Genomic DNA, 22,525 nt, shown 5'->3' on the forward strand with positions numbered 1-22,525 from the left:
TTACTCAAAATTAAAAAATAATTTAACTTTCCTCACTTCCTGTCTGCCTCTGGTTGCTGTAAGCTAACTTCACGGACGCATGCGAAATGTTATTAATCCAGATATCGCGAGAGTTCAGGAATAATTTCTCGCGATATTTGCATTATACAGCCAAAAAGAGAATATTTTTCATTTATTCAGGTGGTGCATGATGTAGATTGTCAGTTCTGTCGTCGTTATAATATAGAAATATAAATAAGAAAAATAAATAAATGAATAATACACATATAAATAAAACAAAGCTGGCCAATATGGAGTCACAACTTCAGTTCTAAATTAGGTAGATCTCTGTAAATAATGGTATTGTAGGGTCGTGGCCCATACATGCTTGTAGTGTAAAATAGTAATTTCTTTTCGTTTATTTTAAAGGTTTTAACCCCTAATATGCAAATTACTCAGGTAAATTCACAACATAATAAATGAAATAAATTAAACTTGCTGGGTTAATTTGCAGCACCAATAATCCTTGTTTTTTTTTTTTTAAACTGGAAAGTACTTTGGTACAACAGCTGTTTTAAATTATTCTATACAAATAACAAAGTAAAATAAAAGTCTCATCTTTTAACTTCCTCTTGAAGCTCCTCTTAGAACTGCCTTCTTCTTGTGTTTCTTTCATGCTTTTTTGCATCGATTGGTTGCTTAAATTCACTCAGTTTTCCTTTTGTTTTGATGTTCCATGTGTGTTTATGGTTTTGGGTGCCGTGGGCTGCCTCAGTCATTCCTAATAGCAAATAATAATACATTTCCACATTTTTCCTGAAGAAACATTGCTGCAAATCGTCTGATGTTCAGTGCATTCTACCCTTCATTCATGTGCCTTTTGGGTGTCAGTTTTCATTATTCTGATTGTGTCCCTCACATTTCTGTCTTGAATATTTAAATATGCATCAGAAAATGCCAGTTTTGTCTTTGCCAAGCATTGATCTCTATAAACTCACACGCTTTTGTAGCACGACATCAGACATTTACTGATCAGCGTCATGCAGTTTATGCTGAGTTTCATGCTCATGTCAGGATCTTATCAGTGGAACCATCAGTGGTGGTTCTGGAGGAGGAGTGAGGTGTCCCACTTGTGGCGAGAATGAGTAACAACAGTTTCCCCTGTTGCTTTACTTCCCCTCCAGTATCAGTTTTTACTCATGAATGAGAAAATTCCACAGCAAGATTAAGAACGTGTGAACAAAATGTTCAGAACTTCTGCATGCTAATGCTGCACAACAGCAGCTACTTCACACACAAATAAACTCTGAGGAAAAACATTTCCATCATCCAGATAATTGATCAGAATGTCACAATTTAAGGAAAAGGAAAGGACATTTCTAAGTGATCCCAAACCTTTGAATGGTAGTGTACATGAATTAAAGTTGCTCCATAGTTGATATTATTAGTTAAAGTTGCTCAAAAATGTGTTCAAGTTGCTCAAAAGGAGTTAAAGTTGCTCTATATTAGTTAAAGTTGCTCTATATTAGTTAAAGTTGCTCTATATTAGTTAAAGTTGCTCTATATTAGTTAAAGTTGCTCTATATTAGTTAAAGTTGCTCTATATTAGTTAAAGCTGCTCTATATTAGTTAAAGTTGCTCTATATTAGTTAAAGTTGCTCTATATTAGTTAAAGTTGCTCTATATTAGTTAAAGTTGCTCTATATTAGTTAAAGTTGCTCTATATTAGTTAAAGTTGCTCTATATTAGTTAAAGTTGCTCTATATTAGTTAAAGTTGCTTTGTATTAGTTAAAGCTGCTCTATATTAGTTAAAGTTGCTCTATATTAGTTAAAGTTGCTCTATATTAGTTAAAGTTGCTCTATATTAGTTAAAGTTGCTCTATATTAGTTAAAGTTGCTCTATATTAGTTAAAGTTGCTCTATATTAGTTAAAGTTGCTCTACATTAGTTAAAGTTGCTCTATATTAGTTAAACTGCAAGAAATAGTCCAACATCAGTGGGTAGAATGAAATGTGTCTCTGGATCTTTACACGACAGCATGAATGTACATAAATATGAATAAATATAAATAAAGGCCTCCCCTGATGAGTGTTTTCTCAGAGTTAGAAGAACACATGGAGTCAACACTCGTCTGGTCATTTTAATGTCCACATCCTCGCATCAGCTTTTTACAAAACAACAAATAAACCAATAAATGTTCTGAACTCTTTCCTCCCTCATTTCAAAAAGCAAATACAAAGTGATGAGTTACAGTTAAGATTATTGGTTGTAATTTCAGCTTAATAGCTCCTTAATCATTTTAAAGAATTTCCAAGAAATAACTACACAATCTGTTATCAATTTAAAGGACATTCTGCAATCTAAAAACGAGCATATTTAATTGATTACAACTAACTGCCCACAACCCTGAAGGATTAAACCTGGACTGATGGCAGAGCTCATAAGTTGTGAAAACTGTGAATAATGCCGACATCAATAATTCTCCCAAAGTCAAAATATTCAGCAAAATTCTCTTACATAGAGAGACAATAATATTCTACTGTTTTACTGTCTTTGACTCAGCATAAATATCATTATTCTACACTTGTTTTCACAGTTTTTGAACATTATAGTGTAAAGGTATGCGTGCTGACAAGTTTTCTTTCTTTTTATTTTTAACTGTACAGTTTTTTGGGAGTTCCACCCATAATAGTATTTTTGTTGCTTCAGTTTTCAGTTGTCACCAGTCTGCAGTACTGGTCGACTTCTGCTGGCAGCTTCTTTTTCCAGTGAATGTGGTGGTGGGCGACCAAAATTAAACACCAATTCCGAGCAAGTCGTAGGTTTTTAACCACAAACACAAAACTTCACATATTCATGTTTTCTGTGGTTTTCAGCAGCTGCCAGTTTTAGACCCACAGACAGGAAGTGTATTCATCAAGTAGAAGATGCTGTAGATACGTTAATATTTAGACACTTCATCTTATTTAGGTGCACATATTTTCCTCTGATTTAAGAAGAAGCAAACCTTTCATCAACTGTAGTCTTTTTCGACAGCTGCTTGTATTTGAGGCTCACATAGACAACAAACTGTGAAAGTAAAACTCTTCACAATAGAAATCTGTCAAACTGCATCTGACTGCAAGATCACAACACTAATTCGCTGATTTAGTTCAACCTTTTAAGCTGCACAGCAACTTTAAGCAGTTAAAGTTGCTCTATATTAGTTAAAGTTGCTCTACAGTAGTTAAAGTTGCTCTTTTTTAAAGTTGCTCTATTTTAGTTAAAGTTGCTCTTTTTTAAAGTTGCTCTGTATTAAAGTTGCTCTACATGAGTTAAAGTTGTTCTTTTGCAGATTAGCAGTGTGGCCGAGTTAAAGCCTCCTTTCACCTCCATGTTTCCAGTCCATAATAATCAGTTTTAATTTATGGAGACATTTTGTTGGTCAGAGATCAGCAGTGCAGTCAGAGCTGTGGGATTGTCAACCTGAAGACTGGAGTGAAAGACAACAAAACAAATCAAACCTGTTTTCTTTTTTTAAAGCTTGTGAGGGAACTACCGGGTAACTTTCCATCTCCAGTCTGTAACTTTCCACCGTGGCAGAGGCTGTTGTTAATGTCATCTTAACCGAGCAGCGGCATACTTTGCTGGTTGTCGTGGCTTTTAAATAGAGTCTGAGGAGTTGGCTTCACACATCGTGTCCTGGTGGTTGTTGGCATCATTGCCTCAGGTGGTGTGATGTGAAACATTCACTTTGGCATTTTTCCCAGCAAGCTCTTTGTGCTGCATTTTCTCATAGTGTATATATCAAACTTGCAGTCTGTGCTCTCAGTCAATTCATAAAACACAATCATTTCCACATTTCCACTCGACTTTTCTCCACAGAGCTGTCAGAACTGGAGAATGGTCTGACTGCACCAGTATTCTGTTAGAAGAATAGGCGGTTCATATTTCTTTAAACTAATCGTGAAAGAAAGGGGTGAACCTATAAAGTACAGAGTGGGCCATAAGTTTAGATACATAGGAAAATGTACAATGTATATTTTTTATGCTTCAGATACCCTAGAAGGTGCGTTTAACGCTATCTTTGGTGTATCCAGTGAAGATATGAGACATAAATCATCTCCAGGAACGTTTCACTAACACCATTACAAGCAGAACTTCAACTGTGCTGATGCAAGTTCATCAACAGTGGAAAATACGTATTAATATGTGTATCTGAAACAATGGTAATCATATAGAGCACATTATATAAATAAAAACAGTTGTCCAACATAAAATGCTTATGTTTCCTATGTATTGAAACTTATGGTCCACGCTGTAATGATGGGGGAAATGTCATGGTGGAATATTCACACTAATATACTAATGCTAGAGCGTCAGGAACAGGCAGCTGGACTTCTTTTGGTTCTTGAAGATGTTTCACCTCATATCCAAGAGGCTCCTGCAGTTCTGACTGATAAGGAGTTTCAGATATGTCTAAAAAAAACAAAGCACATATCCAACAACTAAGATGTGAGTGGTTGTCAGACTGGCAGGTCTGGAGTGATTCAAGGTGTTGGTAAAACTTCTCTGGTGAGAGATCTAAGATATGTTGCTTTTTCTTTTTTAAATTATCTTATATTTAATTTTATCTTATATTTATTCTTAACTTTTTATAGCATTACCCTCATTTCTGCACTGTGAATGGATGTGAGAAACGTCATTTCGTTTAACATTGCTGAATGACAATAAAGCTGAAGCTGAAGTTTTCTACAGACCTCTTCCCTTGCTTAGAGATGGTTGTTCCAGTTTAACACAGATGGCTACCATATTTTCCCTCTCAAACCTTAGCTCTAGAGTTAGCTCTACTGAGTTGTGCCAAGTTGTCTACATTAAACTGAAGCAGTCATCTTTAAACAGAGAAGGGAGTCTTACCAGGTACCAGATCTATGCCAACCATCTTGAGTTACTCTGACCCGGTCGGTTCAGTCTTCCACACCCCGACTGTTATGGACCATTGCAACAATCGATTGTTATGGACCATCATAACAATCGATTGTTATGGACCATCGTAACAATCGATTGTTATGGACAATCAATATCTGGGACTCGTGATCAGTCAATTACAACTGAAGAGGTGAAATGTCCTCAAGATCCAAAAGGAGGATTCCAGTTCCAGTAGGATTACTATGACCTGAATTACTAATGGTGCTTTTCCATTAGCACCTATTTCGGCTCAACTCGGCTCGACTCTACTCGGTTTATGAAGTTTTCCATTAGGACGTACTACCTGGTACCAGATAATATTTTAGTATCTACTCAGCCAGGGTTCCAAGTGAGCTGAGTCAAGCCGATAATGACGTCTACAGAATGCAGGCCACTGATTGGACAGGGAGTGACGACACACGAGAGTGACTCCTTCACGAAAACCAGTGAGCATTTTGTGACTTCAAGAAACTTTTACATTATTTATCACATTGGTGGCAAGATCACTTTAAACAAACAAGTATATTTTGAAAGTAATGTCATAATCTTGTATACAGACAAGAAGACTAGCTAGTTAGCCATCAGTGCTAACTCTGTGGCCAGGCCGCTGTGCTATGACGACTCCACCCACGATGAGGTGGTACTCAATTGTCATGGAAAACGACCTAAACCAAGACGAGTCAAGTAGAGTCGAGCCGAGTCAAGCCGAGTCAAGCGGCATCGGTGCTAGTGGAAAAGCATCTTAAGAATCTATAAGCACATTCACATCCATGGTACTCCAAAGGGATCAGCACCAACTGGGATATATGACTCAAATGACATAATGAAAGGACACCAATCTGTAGGAACGTCCTAATTTTTTATTGTGCAATACAGTTCATAAAAACCTTTGACAGCTGAGGTCTCAGATGTGGGGAACAACTTAGAACCAGCACCTTTGCTCATTGTCATAAATACCAGTCAGTGAATTTGGCTGGAGTTAAAGTTTGTCTCGCATATCACACATTTGACAAAATATAAAAATCAAACATTAAAGCTATGCAAAAATATGGTTATGCAATTACACTGCCTGGATTAATCAAGTAGAGGAGGGAAGAGTGTGGAGCTTAAGTCCTTCCCTTTATATCTGTAATTAGGTTTTACATAATTTCTTACAAAACAACACAGTAAGATAAAAAATATAATCATTAGACTGGAAGACACCCTCTGAGCTCTATAAGTGTAGAAAATAACATAAAAAAATCCATAAATGCGTATTTTCCCCAAGTCATACTTGAAAACATTTAAATGCTGCATTCCTCGGTTTCTTCTATCAAACGTATACGTTGAAAACGACAACCCTTTCAGATAAAGTATAAAAGACTGAGAAGAAAAAGTTAAACACAGGATCATTTACACATTTCCATCAAAATGAAAAAGTATAATCACAGTAAAATTCAATTTAATTCACATTCACTATGAATTTCATGAACACGTCCCCATTGGGAAAAATTCAAAGATATGTCATCATAGCAACAAAAGAAAGTCACAGATAAACTTTCTAGTCTGCTGAAATGACCGAACATGTCTGAACGTGGAATTAATGTATATGTCCTACTGTATGTGAAAATACAGGAAGAATATTTTATATATTATATCTAAATGAGCATAAAAAAGGTCCATACCCCAGTACTTTTGCTAATATTTTAAACCATTTACTGTGACTGAGGTTTCATGCTAACATGTAACTGACTGTCAGGTACATGTTAGCATGAAATGTACACAAAAGATTTGTTACATAAACATGTCACTTCAACATGCAACTAGCACTCTAACACATTAGCATGAAATGTACACAAAAGATTTGTTACATAAACATGTCATTTTAACATGTAACTGACATGCTAACATGTTAGCATGAAATGTACACAAAAGATTTGTTACATTAACATGTCATTTTAACATGTAACTGACATGCTAACATGTTAGCATGAAATGTACACAAAAGATTTGTTACATTAACATGTCACTTCAACATGCAACTAGCATGCTAACATGTTAGCATGAAATGTGCACAAAAGATTTGTTACATTAACACGTCACATTAACATGTAACACACATGCTAACATGTTAACATGAATGTTACATGCTAACTACACTCTCATTGCAAGTTAGCATCAATCATTGTGGTTACCTGCTAACGTTCTAGCATGTATCCATTACAAACTCAAAATGTTTTGTTTACATCTTACATTCAGTGTCATTTCTCTTATCTCCACCACAAAACAGCAAAATGTTGCAGAAAATATATTCAACAAGATTAGCGTTAGCTCTGCAGGGGCAACGGTTTTTCATTTATGAAACTATGCTAGCTGCTAAAACTTTAAATAATTGCAAATAATTACCAATTACCAGCCCCTAATGGACGGTTAGATAAAACAATATGATGACAAATTAACAAAACTGAACTAAATTAGTGCTTAGATTTGCCAGTGCACTTTGAGCCGTGCATTTCCACTTCTATACACAGTTCACCAAGTTAGAGCTATTAAATTCAGAATACTGAAATTTGTTCTTGTACAAAAACAGATCAATAAAGCAGATTGTTCTGATCACTCCCTGAAACAGCGTCAAGCAGCAGCATTGTGTTTTACACGATGATTTGCCAGAATTATTTCATGTTCATGGTTTTACACAGTGGCATTGCATAGTTATACAGTACCTGGAGTATGTACACAACCCACAGCAAAACGATGTGTGCAGTGACTACAACACAGTTTACACATAAACCCTCTAAAGTGCATTTCCCACTAATTTACACAATGTGGAGTGAACATGTTTGTTTGAATTAAAATGCAATTTTGGCTACTTAAATAGCCTAAATTACATTTTATGTCTGCTCTGGACAGAAGTGGGAAATCAGAGCATGAACACTGTTCAAAGAAACCTCAAACTATTTAGTCTGAACCATTGCAGGCCAATGTAGAATTACTCCATATCAAAGTCACTGTGTCAGTTTAATAAGTGCATGTTTTGGTCACAGGCTGCATTTCTGAAATGTGGATTATTAACACAAAGCGATACTATGGTTAAATGTTTATTGTTTATTGCAGATAATGGATGGTCAGGTGTTCAAGGTTTCCTGAGTGTTTTTCCAATTTGCGGGTGAATATTTTTGCTTCTATTTTACATTTTTATCTGTCAGTATTGGTAGCTTCTTTGGTGGATATTTTAACCCTCTGAACCACATTGTGCCTTTAAAAAAAATAAATAAAAAGAAGCCAAAATTACATCATTTATTAGAGCTAAAAACTGATACAAAACTCACGTCTCTCTTTAAAATTCTCCAAAAAATAATCCGTGTGCGTTAACTAAATACTGTGAAAAAACAAAAAATCAACTGTCTGGTGACCAAAATTCAGAGGCCTTTTTGGTTGAACTGCAGGCAGTGTTTCAACAGAACAGCTACAGAAGGAGACAAAAACTAATTAAAAATGTAAATGTAAAATATCTGGCAGCGTTGCTAACACCTGTGGACACTATGCTGATTCCAGGATTTTTGAAATTTAGAAAAATAAATAAATTCAACTTTTTTTTTTTACTTTTATGATATAAATGTGTTGATATGCTCAGAAGACACTTCTTCAGTTCTTTCAGCTTCCAGTCCTGGTTGTTCTGCTTCCGTAGAACTGCAGGACTATATAATTTGAAGTGAAAAATGAACCCACAGTGAGGAAAAACGGCCAGAAACGACATGGAGTTCGGAGGGTTAAGCTTTGTCTCATTCACAGTTAACTAATTCTGTGTATTTTCACTGTACTTGTGCTTTTATTGACACACCACCTCACCTAATGTAAAACCGTTTTTGTGATGTTTCAAGGTTGGTTTCCTGACTTTTTTCACTCGTCTTCTGGGAAACACTGTCCAAAACAGTGAGTTATTAATCATATTTATAGAATTTATTGCACAGAAGCTAGTCATTTTGTAGCATGCCTAGCCATTATCACCATATGCAGCTTAAAATACATCTCACCATATAAAACAACACGCTCATTTTTCCTGTTTAGAAGGACCTGAACCTGTTCCCATGACGGGCTTTCTGAGTCAAACTACAGAATTCTGACACAAGGTTTTAGATCCAAGTAAGAAGCAGCACAACCGTTTATTTGACACATGGAAACCCTTTTTAAAAAAAAAAAAAAGACAAGTATTTGAGCCATATTTTTGTGTTGTTTTCAAAGTATATTCACACAATTTCCTAATTTTCTGAAGTTTTATCAGTCTTTTCTTTTGTTACAAGTAGTAGTCTGAGTAATTGTTTGGGGGTTTATCATAATTAATCAGATGGTAATCAGCTGTGAGGACTGAAAAACATGTGGTATAGGGCGTCAGTACAATGGTTGACCTCACGGTAGACTTGTTTTCTTGTGTAACTTTAGAGGGAACCAGTCAGGTAAAAGAACAGACCAGGTTATTTCAAAAAAACAAAAAACAAAGAGGAGACTTAAGGACAGCTTGCCTGCAGACCACTCCTGCTTGTAAATTATGTCCAAACGTGTCCCACTGCTTGGATTTAATGGAACTTACAAGGAGAAATAGACAAAGAGAAAGATCCCGACGGAGCAAACCACCACCAGTCCGATGTTGAGGATGATTCTGGCTGCCGGAGGTTCATGGAGGAGCTCATCCACGATCTTGTCCTTCTCCTGAGCTGTGATGACCTGAGCTTTGGATGGTTTCTCCTGGAAGCCACAAAACCACTCTAAAAGCTTCATACAGCGTCCACTCTCCACTCCTCCTCCCCCAAAACAGCCCTCCTCTTCCCCCTCCTCACCCCTCACTCCACCTTCTTCGACCATTCTGGGGTCAGGAACCAGTGTCCAGCTGCCATTCTGGGCTGGACGGTGGCTTTCAGTGCCGTTGGCTGTGATTGTGTTCCCACTGTTTGACTGAGCATTTTCATGATTAGCCTCAGTGCTGCTCAGCTGAAGCTTTTCTTCTCCAGCGACGCCGTTTCCATTTAGTGTTGTGTGGTTTAGAGGCTTCAAAGTGTCTTCTGCAGAGCTCTCTGCTTCTTCCTTCTCCGTCTTCCTCTTGTTTAACCCCCACAGAGTCGTGGTCCTGACTTGTTCGTCTCCGGGTGGAGGCATGCAGAGACTCACGACTACAGTCACCACAGCCGTCACCCAAAACAAGATGGCCGCCACATACATGAAATGGACTTCTTTGATGAAAGACGGCCGCTCATCGGGCTCGTTGCAAAGCGGCTCGCGGTAAGCAAACGCCAGAACCAGACGCAGCGCTCCGAGGGCAAACCCCACCATTCCGCCCCAGAAGGCGCCCATCTCATTGCAGCGAGGCCACAAGACGCCAAGCAGGAAGAGAGCCGCTACGGGGGGAGTCAGATAGTCTGACACCTCTTGGATGTAATAGAACATCTGGCCGCCCTGCATCTCGATGATGACCGGCACCCAGGCGATGCTGACGATCACCATGAAAACGACAAACAGTTTGCCAACTACCACCAGCTCCCTGGACGACACCCGCCTCCGCAGCATCTTGTAAATGTCCAGTGTGAATATGGTGCTGGCCGAGTTGAAGATGGAGTCCAGGTCGCTCATTAGAGCTGCGATCATGACAGCCATCATCAGGCCGCGCAGGCCGACGGGCATCACCGACATGACGAGCCGCGGGTACGCCACGTTGCTGCATCCAGCTGCAGAACCGCACACCTCCATGCAGTGCTCTGGACTGATACATGCCAACTCGTCCGCAAAGAAGATCCTGGAGATCATCCCTGGAGTCAAGACATCGTATAACTCAGGTATTTAGTCACTCTGCAGTCAGGAGTCTAAATGGAAGTCATTCAAAATGCAATTAATGTCTCTACCTGGGATGACGATGATAAACATGGGCAGGATTTTGAGGAAGCCGGCCATGATGGTCGATCCTTTGGCATGAGCAAGATTCTTCGCCGCCAAAACTCGCTGAACAATCACTTGATCTGCACACCAGTACCTGGAACACACAAGTTGGATACTTAAATTATATTATTACAAAGACGATGGTTCTCTCCCCATTACCTTTTGGTTTGTATTGACTCCAAAATTTACTTTGAATCCAGACTGAAATATCTTAAAAAATGCCAGATGGATTGTTATGAATATCAGTAGGCATGGGCTAAAAAGATCCTCTGACTTTTCCTTCAACACGTAGATGTATATTAGTCCAGTCCAAGACTCCCAGTGGATTGCTTATACTGGCTATGGTGACACCTCGACTTTCAGCATATTACTGTAACATACAAGTGTAAGAACATAGTAACTGTCCAAACTGCTTATTAGACAGCTTCAGTGCGCCTTCTACTCAGATCTTTGTTTAGACCTCCGTTTAGATTGCAATAAACCTTCTAAACCCCCAAACCTGCCCACTAGTTTGAAAGCCACACTACCATTCAAAAGTTTGGGGTCACCCAGACAATTCCATGTTTTCCTTGATAACTTATTCATGTGCTAACACAACTGCACAGGGGTTTTCTAATCATCAATGAGCCTTTCAACACCATTAGCTAACACAATGTAGCATTAGAACACAGGAGTGATGGTTGCTGGAAATGTTCCTCTGTACCCCTATGGAGATATTCCATTAAAAATCAGCTGTTTCCAGCTACAATAGTCATTTACCACATTAACAATGTCTATACTGTATTTCTGATTAATTTAATGTTATCTTCATTGAAAAAACTGCATTTCTTTCAAAAATAAGGACATTTCTAAGTGACCCCAAACTTTTCAACGGTAGTGTATACCATCTTTAAAGCAATAAATTGCCAAATCTACCAGCCAGAATCTGGAGAAAAAGAAAGAATCATTGGATTTTCATGTTCCCAAAGGTCCTTGAACTACTCATCTAAGCTTAAAATTGTGATATTTGATATGTCTCATTTAGAAATACACCAATAATAATTAGCCTGCTCTAACGTCTGCATAAGCATGAAGTCATTACTATCTCAGCAGTGATGTGACAAAAAACTGAACTGGGCTGAACTGCAGGCAGTGTTGCAAACATGTTTTATACATTTAACAGCCGACTATAACCTGACATTATGACGCATCCAAACCCAAATGCCAAAGATCCAACTTCCTCTGGGAAGCATAGATGTACTCAAACAATTCAGATAAGATAAGATAAGATAAAGTTCTTTATTTCTCCCCACTCCAGGGGAAATTTACATTGTTACAGCAGCTTTATTTACAATATATACAAGGGTGAGTCTCTGGTTGTTTTTTTGCTCCTGCTCCATTTTTACTCAATCTGGCTAAAATTTCATTTCAATATAAAGTCCTCCAACTCTACAGAAACAGAACAACCTTGATTAGAAAGACAGATAACTCAGAAATGTCACTCCACATTATATCCTGATATTTTACTGCTTAGATTGTTCACTTGTTTAGATATTTGTCTATCTGCTGTGTAAACACAGTTAAGCCCTAAAAATCCCAGAATTTTTGTCATGTGGCTGTTAGATGGTAATTTTTAAGTGACACGTGTAGAATTAAGTGATTCTGATGGAATATCACGATGTTAGCTTGGGTTTACATAATTTTCCCGACAGAACAGCATGCCACAGATGAGCACCATAGGAAATTTTTTAAAAATTACAAATTTTTTCTATTTCTTACAGTTTCTGACTCCTAAAAACAAACATAGACTACTGTTCAAAAGTTTGGGATCACTTAGAAATGTCCTTATTTTTGAAAGAAAATTGTTTTTTTTCAATGAAGATAACATTAAGTTAATCAGAAATAGAGTCTAGACATTGTTAATGTGCTAAATGACTATTCTAGCTGGAAACGGCTGATTTTTAATGGAATATCTCCATAGAGGTACAGAGGAACATTTCCAGCAACCATCACTCCTGTGTTCTAATGCTACATTGTGTTAGCTAATGGTGTTGAAAGGCTAATTCATGATTAGAAAACCCTTGTGCAATTATGTTAGCACATGGATAATAGTGTGAGTGTTCATGGAAAACATGAAGTTGTCTGGGTGACCCCAAACTTTTGAACGGTAGTGTAGGTTTTGTTATCTTTCTGGTGGGTAAAATGTTCAGTGTGAAAGGAGAAAGCAGTACCAGATAGAAGCAGGAGTCTGGCCCAGTAAGAAACCCGGCCATGGCAGGTCTGGATCCCTCGGCCCTCGAAGGATCTTCAGAGCATCTGGCTTTGGATTGAGGTGGTGGTGGCATGATTCATAGTACGTCAGATTGGGTGAAGACAGCAGGATGGCGGTGATGTTTGGAGCAGCCTGCATGTACTTTATCCTCAGACCTTCAATGAAACGCAGAGACAAGGTTTAGCATAATTTAATTATTTACTTCGCATGGAATAAATGCACAAAATGAAGAAACAAAGACCTTCGAATCCTCCCACTTTGAAGAAACTGATGCCGGTGAGGCAGAGCGCTCCGGCGATCATGAGGAACGCTTGGACCGTGTCCGTGTAGATGACGGCGACCAGACCTCCGGTGACCGTCAGCAGAGCCGTCATGGCGATGAGGAGGATGATGGACAGGTAGAGGTTCCAGCCTAAAGACTCCTGGATGAACAGGGCTCCGGCGTAGAGATCCACAGACAGCTTGGTGAAGATGTAAAGGACAAGAGACAAAGCAGCGAAATACACTTTGAGCCGCCTCCCTCCGTACCGTTTGGACAGGTACTCTGGCATGGTGTAGACTCCAGACTGGATGTAGATGGGGATGAACACCCAGCCCAACAGCTGGAGCAGCAGCAGAGCGTTGAACTCCCACGCCGCCACGCTGTACCCGCTGGCAGCACCGGACCCAGCCAGCCCGATGAAATGCTCGCTTCCGATGTTGCTGACGAACAGAGAGGCTCCCACCGCCGCCCAGTTCATGGAACGACCGGCGAGGAAGTAGCCGCTCACCGTGCTCCGGTTGGCCTTCCACATCACCAGGAAGCCGACGGCCAGCACCAGGACGAAGTAGACGGCTACGACGACGATGTCTGCCGCTTCCATGGTGGCACCGGTGGCCATTTTTAACAGAACTGAACTGACCTCTGAGTTACTGTGTACCGTTTATCTGACACTACATGTAGAACTGAAGCTCACAACTGTTCTTTAAATCTGATCTGACAAACAACAGAGGTGACTCAACAAATCAGACAATCATCTGCATATTCATTAGTGTAAATGGTGTTAAATAATCGCCTGGTTCAGAGAAGCACTTGTGGCAGTCTTCTGAGTTTTTGATCTTTCGTAGTTCGCCTCAGTTTTGGGAATTAATGCAGGCTGTGGTTTGGCAGCTGGCAGGAAGGCGTGACGTTGTTGGTGGTTTTTTGCTGAGAGAATTTCATCAGAAAAACATCATCTGCTACCTGGAACAAACACAAACACACATGAATCTTCTGACCAAAATGGTGCATAAGAACAACAAGAAACTCTTCACAGGAAACACTGACGTCTGTGAAACCGACTACAAGAGATAATTAGCACCTGATAAGCTTTCAAAGGTTCATAAACTGAAGGAGCTTCACTTGTTTCCATGCCAAGTTCAAATTTGCGTACGTAACACATGAAAAAAACGGCTTAGCTCTCAACTTCGCACGTTTAGCTTTTTGCTGTCATTGGTTTGGTGACATTTGAGCTTTAGCTTCAAAATGTATCTTAAACTCTGAAGCCCAAAACCCCCCAGTGGGTTTAAAAGACACGTTGTTATTAAAAACAAATCAGAAAATTACAGAATCAAAAATTGTACGAAAAAACGACTTTCTGACGGTTCTTCGTCTTATCACGTATGATTTAGTTTTGTCTTTAAATTCAAACAAGTTTAAGTTTTAGTTTGTGATACTTCATTAAAAAATCATTAATTCTACTTTTCTCATTAAAAAAATCTACAAAAATAAACAGTTTGTATTAATCAGATTCTGTATAAAAAAAAACAAAACAGAAAATACTGTGGATGACGCTGATAAAATTCAGGGATTTCTCAGCTGAACTGCAGGCAGTGTTAGTACGTAGAGTCACTATGTTTTTTCCAGTACTGGCAACAGTTGTGGGCATTTTTGAAGCATAAATAATCAAAGAAATTCTCTTTTTTGTGGTTTCTGTCATGCTAACTGCATTGTTCTGCATTTTTCGTGGTTTCTTCTTCATGGTTTTTCTGTTGCCATAGAGATGCAGGACTTGCATTGAGGAATAACGTGGTAGAAGTACATATATTCCCAGAAACTGGTTGGCACTCACAGGGTTAAAATGCATAGGAGATTATTTCCTAGATCACTTCTCGCCTGCAGCCTTATTTCGGGGCGTGGAGGAGTAAATAACATATAGTTGCTTGTAGAGAGAAAAGTTTCAGCACTTAACCCTTTCTGAGTGACAGAGACCTTTACAGGATTATATAAGAAGCTGTTTATTTTGGTTTAGGGTTGAAACACTGCAGTAAGGCTTCATCAGGTTCGAATTCAGTCAGAATATGTGTGACTTTCCGGCTACAAGCTGGTGTTTTGATGTTTGCAGAAGCAGAGCATCATCTAATAATACCCAACTGCACTTTCAGTCAGCAAACAGGCCTGTAGTATGACAGTCCTGCATCAGGTGTTTGTTTCCCAGGTTTGTTGCTCTGGATCCGACTAGAACGTCTCCCCTGGTGGACAACAGCAGCACCAGTAAACTAGGAGGATAGTTTGCTGTTGCAGGAGAGTCAATATTGAGTTAGAGAATTAGCACGTGGCCAATGCCACCGGCTTGTTCTGAGGAATGCTCAGTAAACTGGTTCAGTTTGTTTGTAGCTTCTCAGTGCCAGAGATCTTCTCCCGCTGGTCAAACAGGTTTCAGGGAGGCTTTCTGTCACTGTGTCATCCTGAGCCATTAAACTAGCAGGGACCAACACATATCTGACTGGATTCATTCAATTAATTCTGGATTACATAACTGTCCTCAGTCAAAGGTGGGGAGGAGCAGCGACGCCTCCATCAGTGATCTGTTTCACCTGGTACTTTATAAAATACTGTTCTAAAGGTAAAACCTCAGAGTAAAGCAGCTCCTTCCCATATTCCAGTCATATTCAGGCTGTAGCAGCAGCTTATATTCCATTAAAACTGCAGTTGCTTTGCTTTATGCTGCTTTATAGTTCATTTTCTGTTAATCTTTCTAGTTTTTAGTACTAGTATACAGTTTACATCTGGTACTTGTGCTATCTTATTTTTTTATTTTTCTTATTTATTTTAATTCTTATTTTTTCTAGACACTTCACACAAACACATTTAGAAACTTACATTTTGTACTTTGCATTCTTTGCTGTTTCTACTTTACTCCTAACCTCTGTGTAATTGTGTACATTCCAACATTGTTTATTGTTTGTTGTACTCTGGAAAATTAATTTCCTCTGGGATAAATAAAGTACATCTTATCTTAATTTAGTAACCGTGGATGCTTTACTGAATATGAGTCCAAATGTTCCTCTTAGTTGCACTGAAATTTCAATCACAAAATGAACAGCAGATATTTAAATATGTGGTTTACATGTAAAATATGCAGTTACTGTGCTTTGTGTTGTTTTATTTCAGTTTTTTTAATCCTGCATTTCCTTAAAGCCACTGTGTTCAGAATGAATCACTTTTCATGACCTGATGCTTTGATCATTTCTACTAATCATCAAAGGCCAAGTTTATAATGAATCCTTTTATACTAAGTGATAAATCAGCTCTCTACTGTGATCATCTCAGTCTTTTAATTATTGTGATGCTCATTTTGGTGTGTTTTTTTTTCACTGATGGATTTACTGCAGCGAGTTAAATATGACTCATTTTTAATCTGCACATCATAAAACTATAAATCTGAGAGAAGCTGAACTTTAAAAGTTAAAATTTACCTGCCGTCTCTGTCCCGCTGCGGCTGTGGAGCTCAGGGTTTCCCGGTACACCGGCTGGAGATCCGCACTGCCGGCGGTTGCGGGTCCCCGGAGCCTATTAACGGAGCCGCTGACTCCGCCCACCGTCACCTGCTGGAGGCGGTCACGCTGTTTTGCGCGCTCACTGCGACGTGCACGCGCTGAGTCAGTGAATCCTCGTCATTTACTTCCTTCACACCGCCTCTATTGGTTTAGTGATGGCAGCAACCTGGAGCTGTTCATATGGATAGTTTGCATCTATTTCACGTGGATGTTACGTTCCTTTCAGTGGTACACTGTTTATGAAAATGTGCAAAATGAGAGCAAAGATTAATATTCTTTAAAAAAAAAAATTCTCATCATAAACATTTCTAGAATTACAAGCAGTTAGAATCAACCTTAATCTGCACAAAGAAGAGGAGAAAAAACAGCTGAGGAAATTCAATATCAAGATCAGATCAAATCATCTCAAATCTCCATTAATCTTAGACTTAACTTTTGTATTTACTTGTTACAAAGTTTACAAAGAAATGATAACGAGGTACAGTCAGACCATTCAGCTCAACACTGCAGAGCTAAAGAGTGGTCTGACAATGCCAGACTAGTGGGCGCTGAACAACTCTTAGACTTAAATTTTGGTTTCACTTGTGATTGATTTAGAAATATGCCAGAGCTTTTTTTTCCTCCAACAGCAGAATAATAATGAGGCGCAGACCATTCTATGCAGTGCTACAGTGCTAGAGAATGGTCTGACAATCCTACACTAGTTGCCTGCTTAAAAAAACAGCAAGAAATATACTTGAGTTCTGATTTTACTCATGATTGGTTTACAAATATGCCTTTTTTGCCAAATAACAGAATGAATAATAAGGTGAAGTCAGACCATTCTACACAATCCTGCAGCACTGCAGAATGGACTGGCTATGCAAGACTAGTGGGCTGCTATCAAATCCCCACTAGTCTTAGACAAAGGTTTTATTTTGCCCAATAACAGAAAAATAACGGAGATGCAGTCAGACCATTCTACACAGTGATGCAATGCTAGGTATGGTGTAACAATGCAAGACTAGTTTGCTGATAACAAATCCCCAAAAGTTTTAAGCTTCAGTTTTGATTTTACTCATTGTGATTTGTTTACATTCATACAAAAGGGATTTTTTTTGCCCAATAACAAATGGATAATGAGGTGCAGTCACACCATTCTACACAACATTGTTGCATTAAAGAATGGTCCGACAATGCTAGAGTAGTTGGCGCCTAACAACTCTTAGACTTAAGTTTTGATTTTACTCGTGATTGATTTAGAAACAAGGCAGAGCTTTGTTTTTCCCTTCAACGGGAGAATGATAATGAGGTGCAGACTATTCTATGCAGTGCTGCAGTGCTAGAGAATAGTCTGACAATCCTAGACTAGTTGGCTGCTAAAAAAAACAACAACAAATCTTGTACTTGATTTTAAATTTTACTTGTGATTGGTTTACAAATATCTCTCTATTTGACCCAACAGCAGAATGAATAATAAAGTACAGTCAGACCATTCTATATATCAATGCAGCACTGCAGAATGGTCTGGCTAGGCAAGACTAGTGGGCTGCTAACAAACCCCCACTAGTCTTAGGCAAAAGTTCATTTTAATGCCACAATTTTTTTATTATTTTTATTTTATTATTTTTACTATAGTAAAATAATAATGGAGGTGCAGTCAGACCATTCTGCACAGCGGTGCAATGCTAGGGTATGGTCTAACAATGTAAGACTAGTGGGCTGACAACAAATCCCAATGAGTTTTAGGCTTAAGTTGCAATTCGTTTACAAAAATACAATCATGCCAGAGCTTTTTCCCCTCAGAAGCAGAATGATAACAAGAAGTAGTCAGACCATTCTACACAACTCTACAGCACTACAGAATGGTCTGGCTGTGCAAGACTAGTGGGCTGCTAACAAATTTTTCGACTTAAATTTTGTTTTTACTTAGTCTTCACTCACTTTCTGGTTAGGTTTTAGGTATCAAAACTGTGGTTACAGTTAGAAGAAACATAAAATCAAACTTTGGTTGATGCTGTTTGAAAGCTTAGTTAAAATTATTTTAACTGAGGGGGTTAGAAGCAGAGTGGTCTAACCTACAAAAAAAACAACTGAGTTTTATATAGTTTCTGTAATATTTTACGGTCTAGATTTTAGTGGCAAAGTGGTCTAACCCACAACCCAAATATAGCGTTACAGTGGTGCTTCGGATGTTAGACCCTTCTGGAAAACACAAAATTTTGAGCCCATTTTTACAAAAACTTCTCAAAGAGAAGTCATTCTTCAACATGTTTAATAAACCAGAGATACTGTTGTCTTGTTTGACCAAACTACTCGGTGGTCATTTTACAATTAGGCATCACATGTGTGGCCAAAACACTGTTACTCATAAACCCACTAAATGAGTGTGTCATGAGAACGTGGACGCTGCTGACCGGCTGCTGACCGGCTGCATGTGGACTGTTTAATGCATGTGTGTTTTGCATCGTCGCATTTATACCTACATGCTTTGTTTGTTTGGTTTGTCATGTGAGTGCATGCAAAAATGTTTTTATTTCCACCTGTTTTTATTACTGTGTGTTGTTGTGCGTTGGCTGTGAACACCTATTAGCCATTAGTGGTGACCTCAGCATGACTGCAGAACTTTCTGCACACACACCGTGATTTTGCACTTTCCACTGACTTTGAGCTGAAACTGAGGTGGAGGGTTTCCTTTAAATCCCGAGAAAATGAGGCTACAGTGGAAGGAAAATCTGGAATGGAGGGGATTTAGAAACACATGCACATCTACGATTAGAAATAAAGCTTCTCTTTTCTAGAGAAACTGAGATTTCCTGCTACAACCGAACTTTGATTTTTATCACGAACACACGGTAGATTCTCATTTTTTGGTGTCATCGTTCAATTTACCCTCCTATTATATTGGTTTCTCAGCAACAGCAGTGATGTTTAATTATCCAAAAGTGTCAGAAACCAAAAACTTCCCACCCAAAATATTGTTTATATCTCATTATTAAACATTTCTTTCGATATTTAGTGCTGTGGTGTTCTTTAGTTCTCACAGATCGTGGTTCAATGAGGATAATTCACTTGTTTTTCATAATAAAATGCATGTTAATTTTTTTTAAAATGTTCATTGGAATGAGGTACATATAAAATCCAATAGTTTTACACGGTGTTGATTTTTTAGAAAATTTTATTTTACATTTTGGATTTTTTTTAACACGTGACACCTCTGCTGTTCAGAGTCTAATAGACCTGCCGACTGAAAATCAAGACAAATGAACCATCAGGATTTGTCCCAGTTCTCATTTTATATGTTGGTTACACTTATTAAGCCGAGCAGAAGAAGTTTCAAACTGAAAAAATACTTATTTTAGATTTTTTTTCTTTAAAATGGGTCAGTTTGACCTGCAACATAACAGCAGGGTTAATGGGCATCAAATAAACTTTAAAAATAAAGAAAATGATTGTAGGATTTTATTCGTCCTGATGCTCCACCTGTTGGACACAATGAATAATGTCCTTTATTTTTCTCCCTTTTTCACGTTTTAAAATATTTTTTATCAAACATGAGAAGTAATTACAAGAAGCAGCTGCAGACTTAAAAGTTCTGATGGTTTAGTGACAGTAAGAACTGCAGTTCAATGTTTCCCTGCAGGATTTCTGACAGATTTAATCCCAAATAAACACACTGGAGGCCAAATTTAAAAGCTGGACTTGATGCTGGTGTTCTGGACTTTTACACACAAACCAGTTCAGCTACACAATTAATCTTCTCAACTCCCAAACTTCCAAAAAATAGGTTTAAAATGCGACTTTTCTTTTAAAAAACTTGTCAGAGGCAGGAAATTTAAATGCACCAAAAACTGTTTTGTTGGGAAAATCGTGCTTGTTCATTAAAATCTCTTTCTTCTGCGTGTCATTTAAAAAACAGTCTGCAATAATGACATTCTGTAGAAAAATTAATAAAAAATCTGTGCTCCTCACTGCAACTGAGGTTTGAACAACAGTCGGCTGAACTGCAGGCAGAGAAAACACATGAAAAATGAAAGTAGGTAAAAACGTTTATGCATGTATGTAGAGTTACAATTTATTCACCCAAAAATGTTGCACATGTTGATTTTTCAGTGTTATCTTTTGTTTGTTTTTTTTCTTTTTTGTAAAATCAATAATCAAGGAAATTCAGCATTTAGCGGATTTTTAAGTGACACATGTGGGATGTGTCGATTAAAAATTTGCCAAAAATTGAGTGTTTGCAGTAAAACAATTCTGTAAAAAACAAAAAATCTACGTTCCTCAGTGCAGCTGTGAAGCCATCAGTGAAACATCTGGAGCCAACAGTGACGAGACAAAAATTCTGGAAGTTTTTGGATGATTTTCACTGATGTAGATAAAAATAGACTTTCAATTTGAAGCAAATAACTGAAGATTTTGTCAATGAAAATGACTTTTAATGGACTCATTTCACCACAAAAGCTGATAAAAGCAAATATTCACTTAAGGCGACACACATGATATCGTTCTTTACACGCTCAGACATCAAGTATCCATTACTAGCATCAGCTGATATCATAAATCAAATGTAACTGTAGGAAAAGTAAAAGTCACATCATTCTTTAAAAAAAAAAAAATCCTCTAAATGACACCACTTATCTGAGCATTAAATTGTAAAAACAATAAAAAATCATCCCATTTTTAAACTTTTGAGCTGCAGGACTTTATACTGCAGTGAAAAATGAGATAAAGACCCAGAAACTGCTGAATTAACGGAGGATTTTCTGCTGCTGGAACATCAGATATGACAAGTTTTGTTCTTTAGAACAACCTGATTGTTTCCCAGCGCTGTTTCCTGCAGAAACATACTCGAGTCGGGTGAATCATCTGAGAGTTAAAATGTCGTTACGTAACGAAGCTCTGCATGTTCAAACCGCTACAAACTTTTCTTTTGATCTTTTAGACCAGGGGGGTCCAACATGCGGCCCGTGGGCCTAAACCGGTCCTCCAGAGGGTTCAATCTGGTCCTCATAGTGTAGAAATTCCAGAGAAGACATTAACTGCAGATTGTAAATTAGTAAAACTATAAACTTAAAATAATTTCTAGATCATGACAAGTTATTTTGATCATAAAGTAAAACACTAGATTGTCCATTGTTCTTTAGTGTCTTGTTTTTATTGATTTTTTCATGTCTTTTTTTGCCGTTTTGTGTGTTTTTTTGTGTCGTTTTTGTTGTTTCTCCTTTTTTTTGTCGCTTTGTAACTTTTTGTCTAATTGCTGTCTCTTTTTTGTTTCGTTTCGTGTTGTTTGTCTCGTTTTTTGGTCATTTTGTGTCACAGTGGCAGTGGTCCTCCCTCCTCCAGGCCTGCTCTCTCTCTCTCTCTCCAGGTGTGCAGCAGAGCGGCAGCAGGTGTGGCTGATTACCTGTCAGCACGTCATGAGCAGGTGGGAGTCATGCAGTCACTCACTGCTGGCTCCCCATAGAACCAGACGCCAGTCATCGTTCAGAGCCGGACCGTTGATTCCATCCTCAGTCTGAGCCTTTTGTTGTCGAGCTTTGAGTACTTCTGTTTTCTCTGCTTAGACTCAGCTCCTTCCTGCTTGTGTTCTCTGGCTCGTCAGCATCCACCGTTGGCCTGAAACAAGCTCCCTTACCTGGATTCCTTGGCTTTCATCCTTCTGGAGG

At 38.4% G+C, this 22,525-nt stretch overlaps 1 protein-coding gene across 1 annotated transcript; it reads right to left on the reverse strand.

Annotated features, from left to right (window-relative positions):
- Positions 1 to 5,767: 5,767 nt before the first annotated feature.
- LOC111581532 (sodium/myo-inositol cotransporter-like) lies at positions 5,768 to 16,937 on the reverse strand. The gene is made up of 5 exons (XM_023289747.3): positions 16,800 to 16,937; positions 13,324 to 14,304; positions 13,042 to 13,237; positions 10,798 to 10,925; positions 5,768 to 10,704 (listed from the first exon to the last, which is right to left on the reverse strand). Exons 2-5 carry the CDS (start codon positions 13,961 to 13,963, stop codon positions 9,491 to 9,493), a joined length of 2,178 nt encoding a protein of 725 aa, XP_023145515.2. The 5' UTR covers positions 13,964 to 14,304; positions 16,800 to 16,937; the 3' UTR covers positions 5,768 to 9,490.
- Positions 16,938 to 22,525: the final 5,588 nt, after the last annotated feature.

Source organism: Amphiprion ocellaris, chromosome 24, assembly GCF_022539595.1.
Source record: "Amphiprion ocellaris isolate individual 3 ecotype Okinawa chromosome 24, ASM2253959v1, whole genome shotgun sequence".
Taxonomy (NCBI): domain Eukaryota; kingdom Metazoa; phylum Chordata; class Actinopteri; family Pomacentridae; genus Amphiprion; species Amphiprion ocellaris.

Excerpts from the sequence above, each read along its gene's own strand:
- LOC111581532 (XM_023289747.3), bottom strand. The coding sequence starts at position 13,963 with ATGGCCACCGGTGCCACCATGGAAGCGGCAGACATCGTCGTCGTAGCC. Across the intron at positions 13,238-13,323 it reads CAAAGTGGGAGGATTCGAAG|GTCTGAGGATAAAGTACATG; the intron begins GTCTTTGTTTCT and ends GTTTCATTGAAG. Across the intron at positions 10,705-10,797 it reads GTTTATCATCGTCATCCCAG|GGATGATCTCCAGGATCTTC; the intron begins GTAGAGACATTA and ends TCTTGACTCCAG.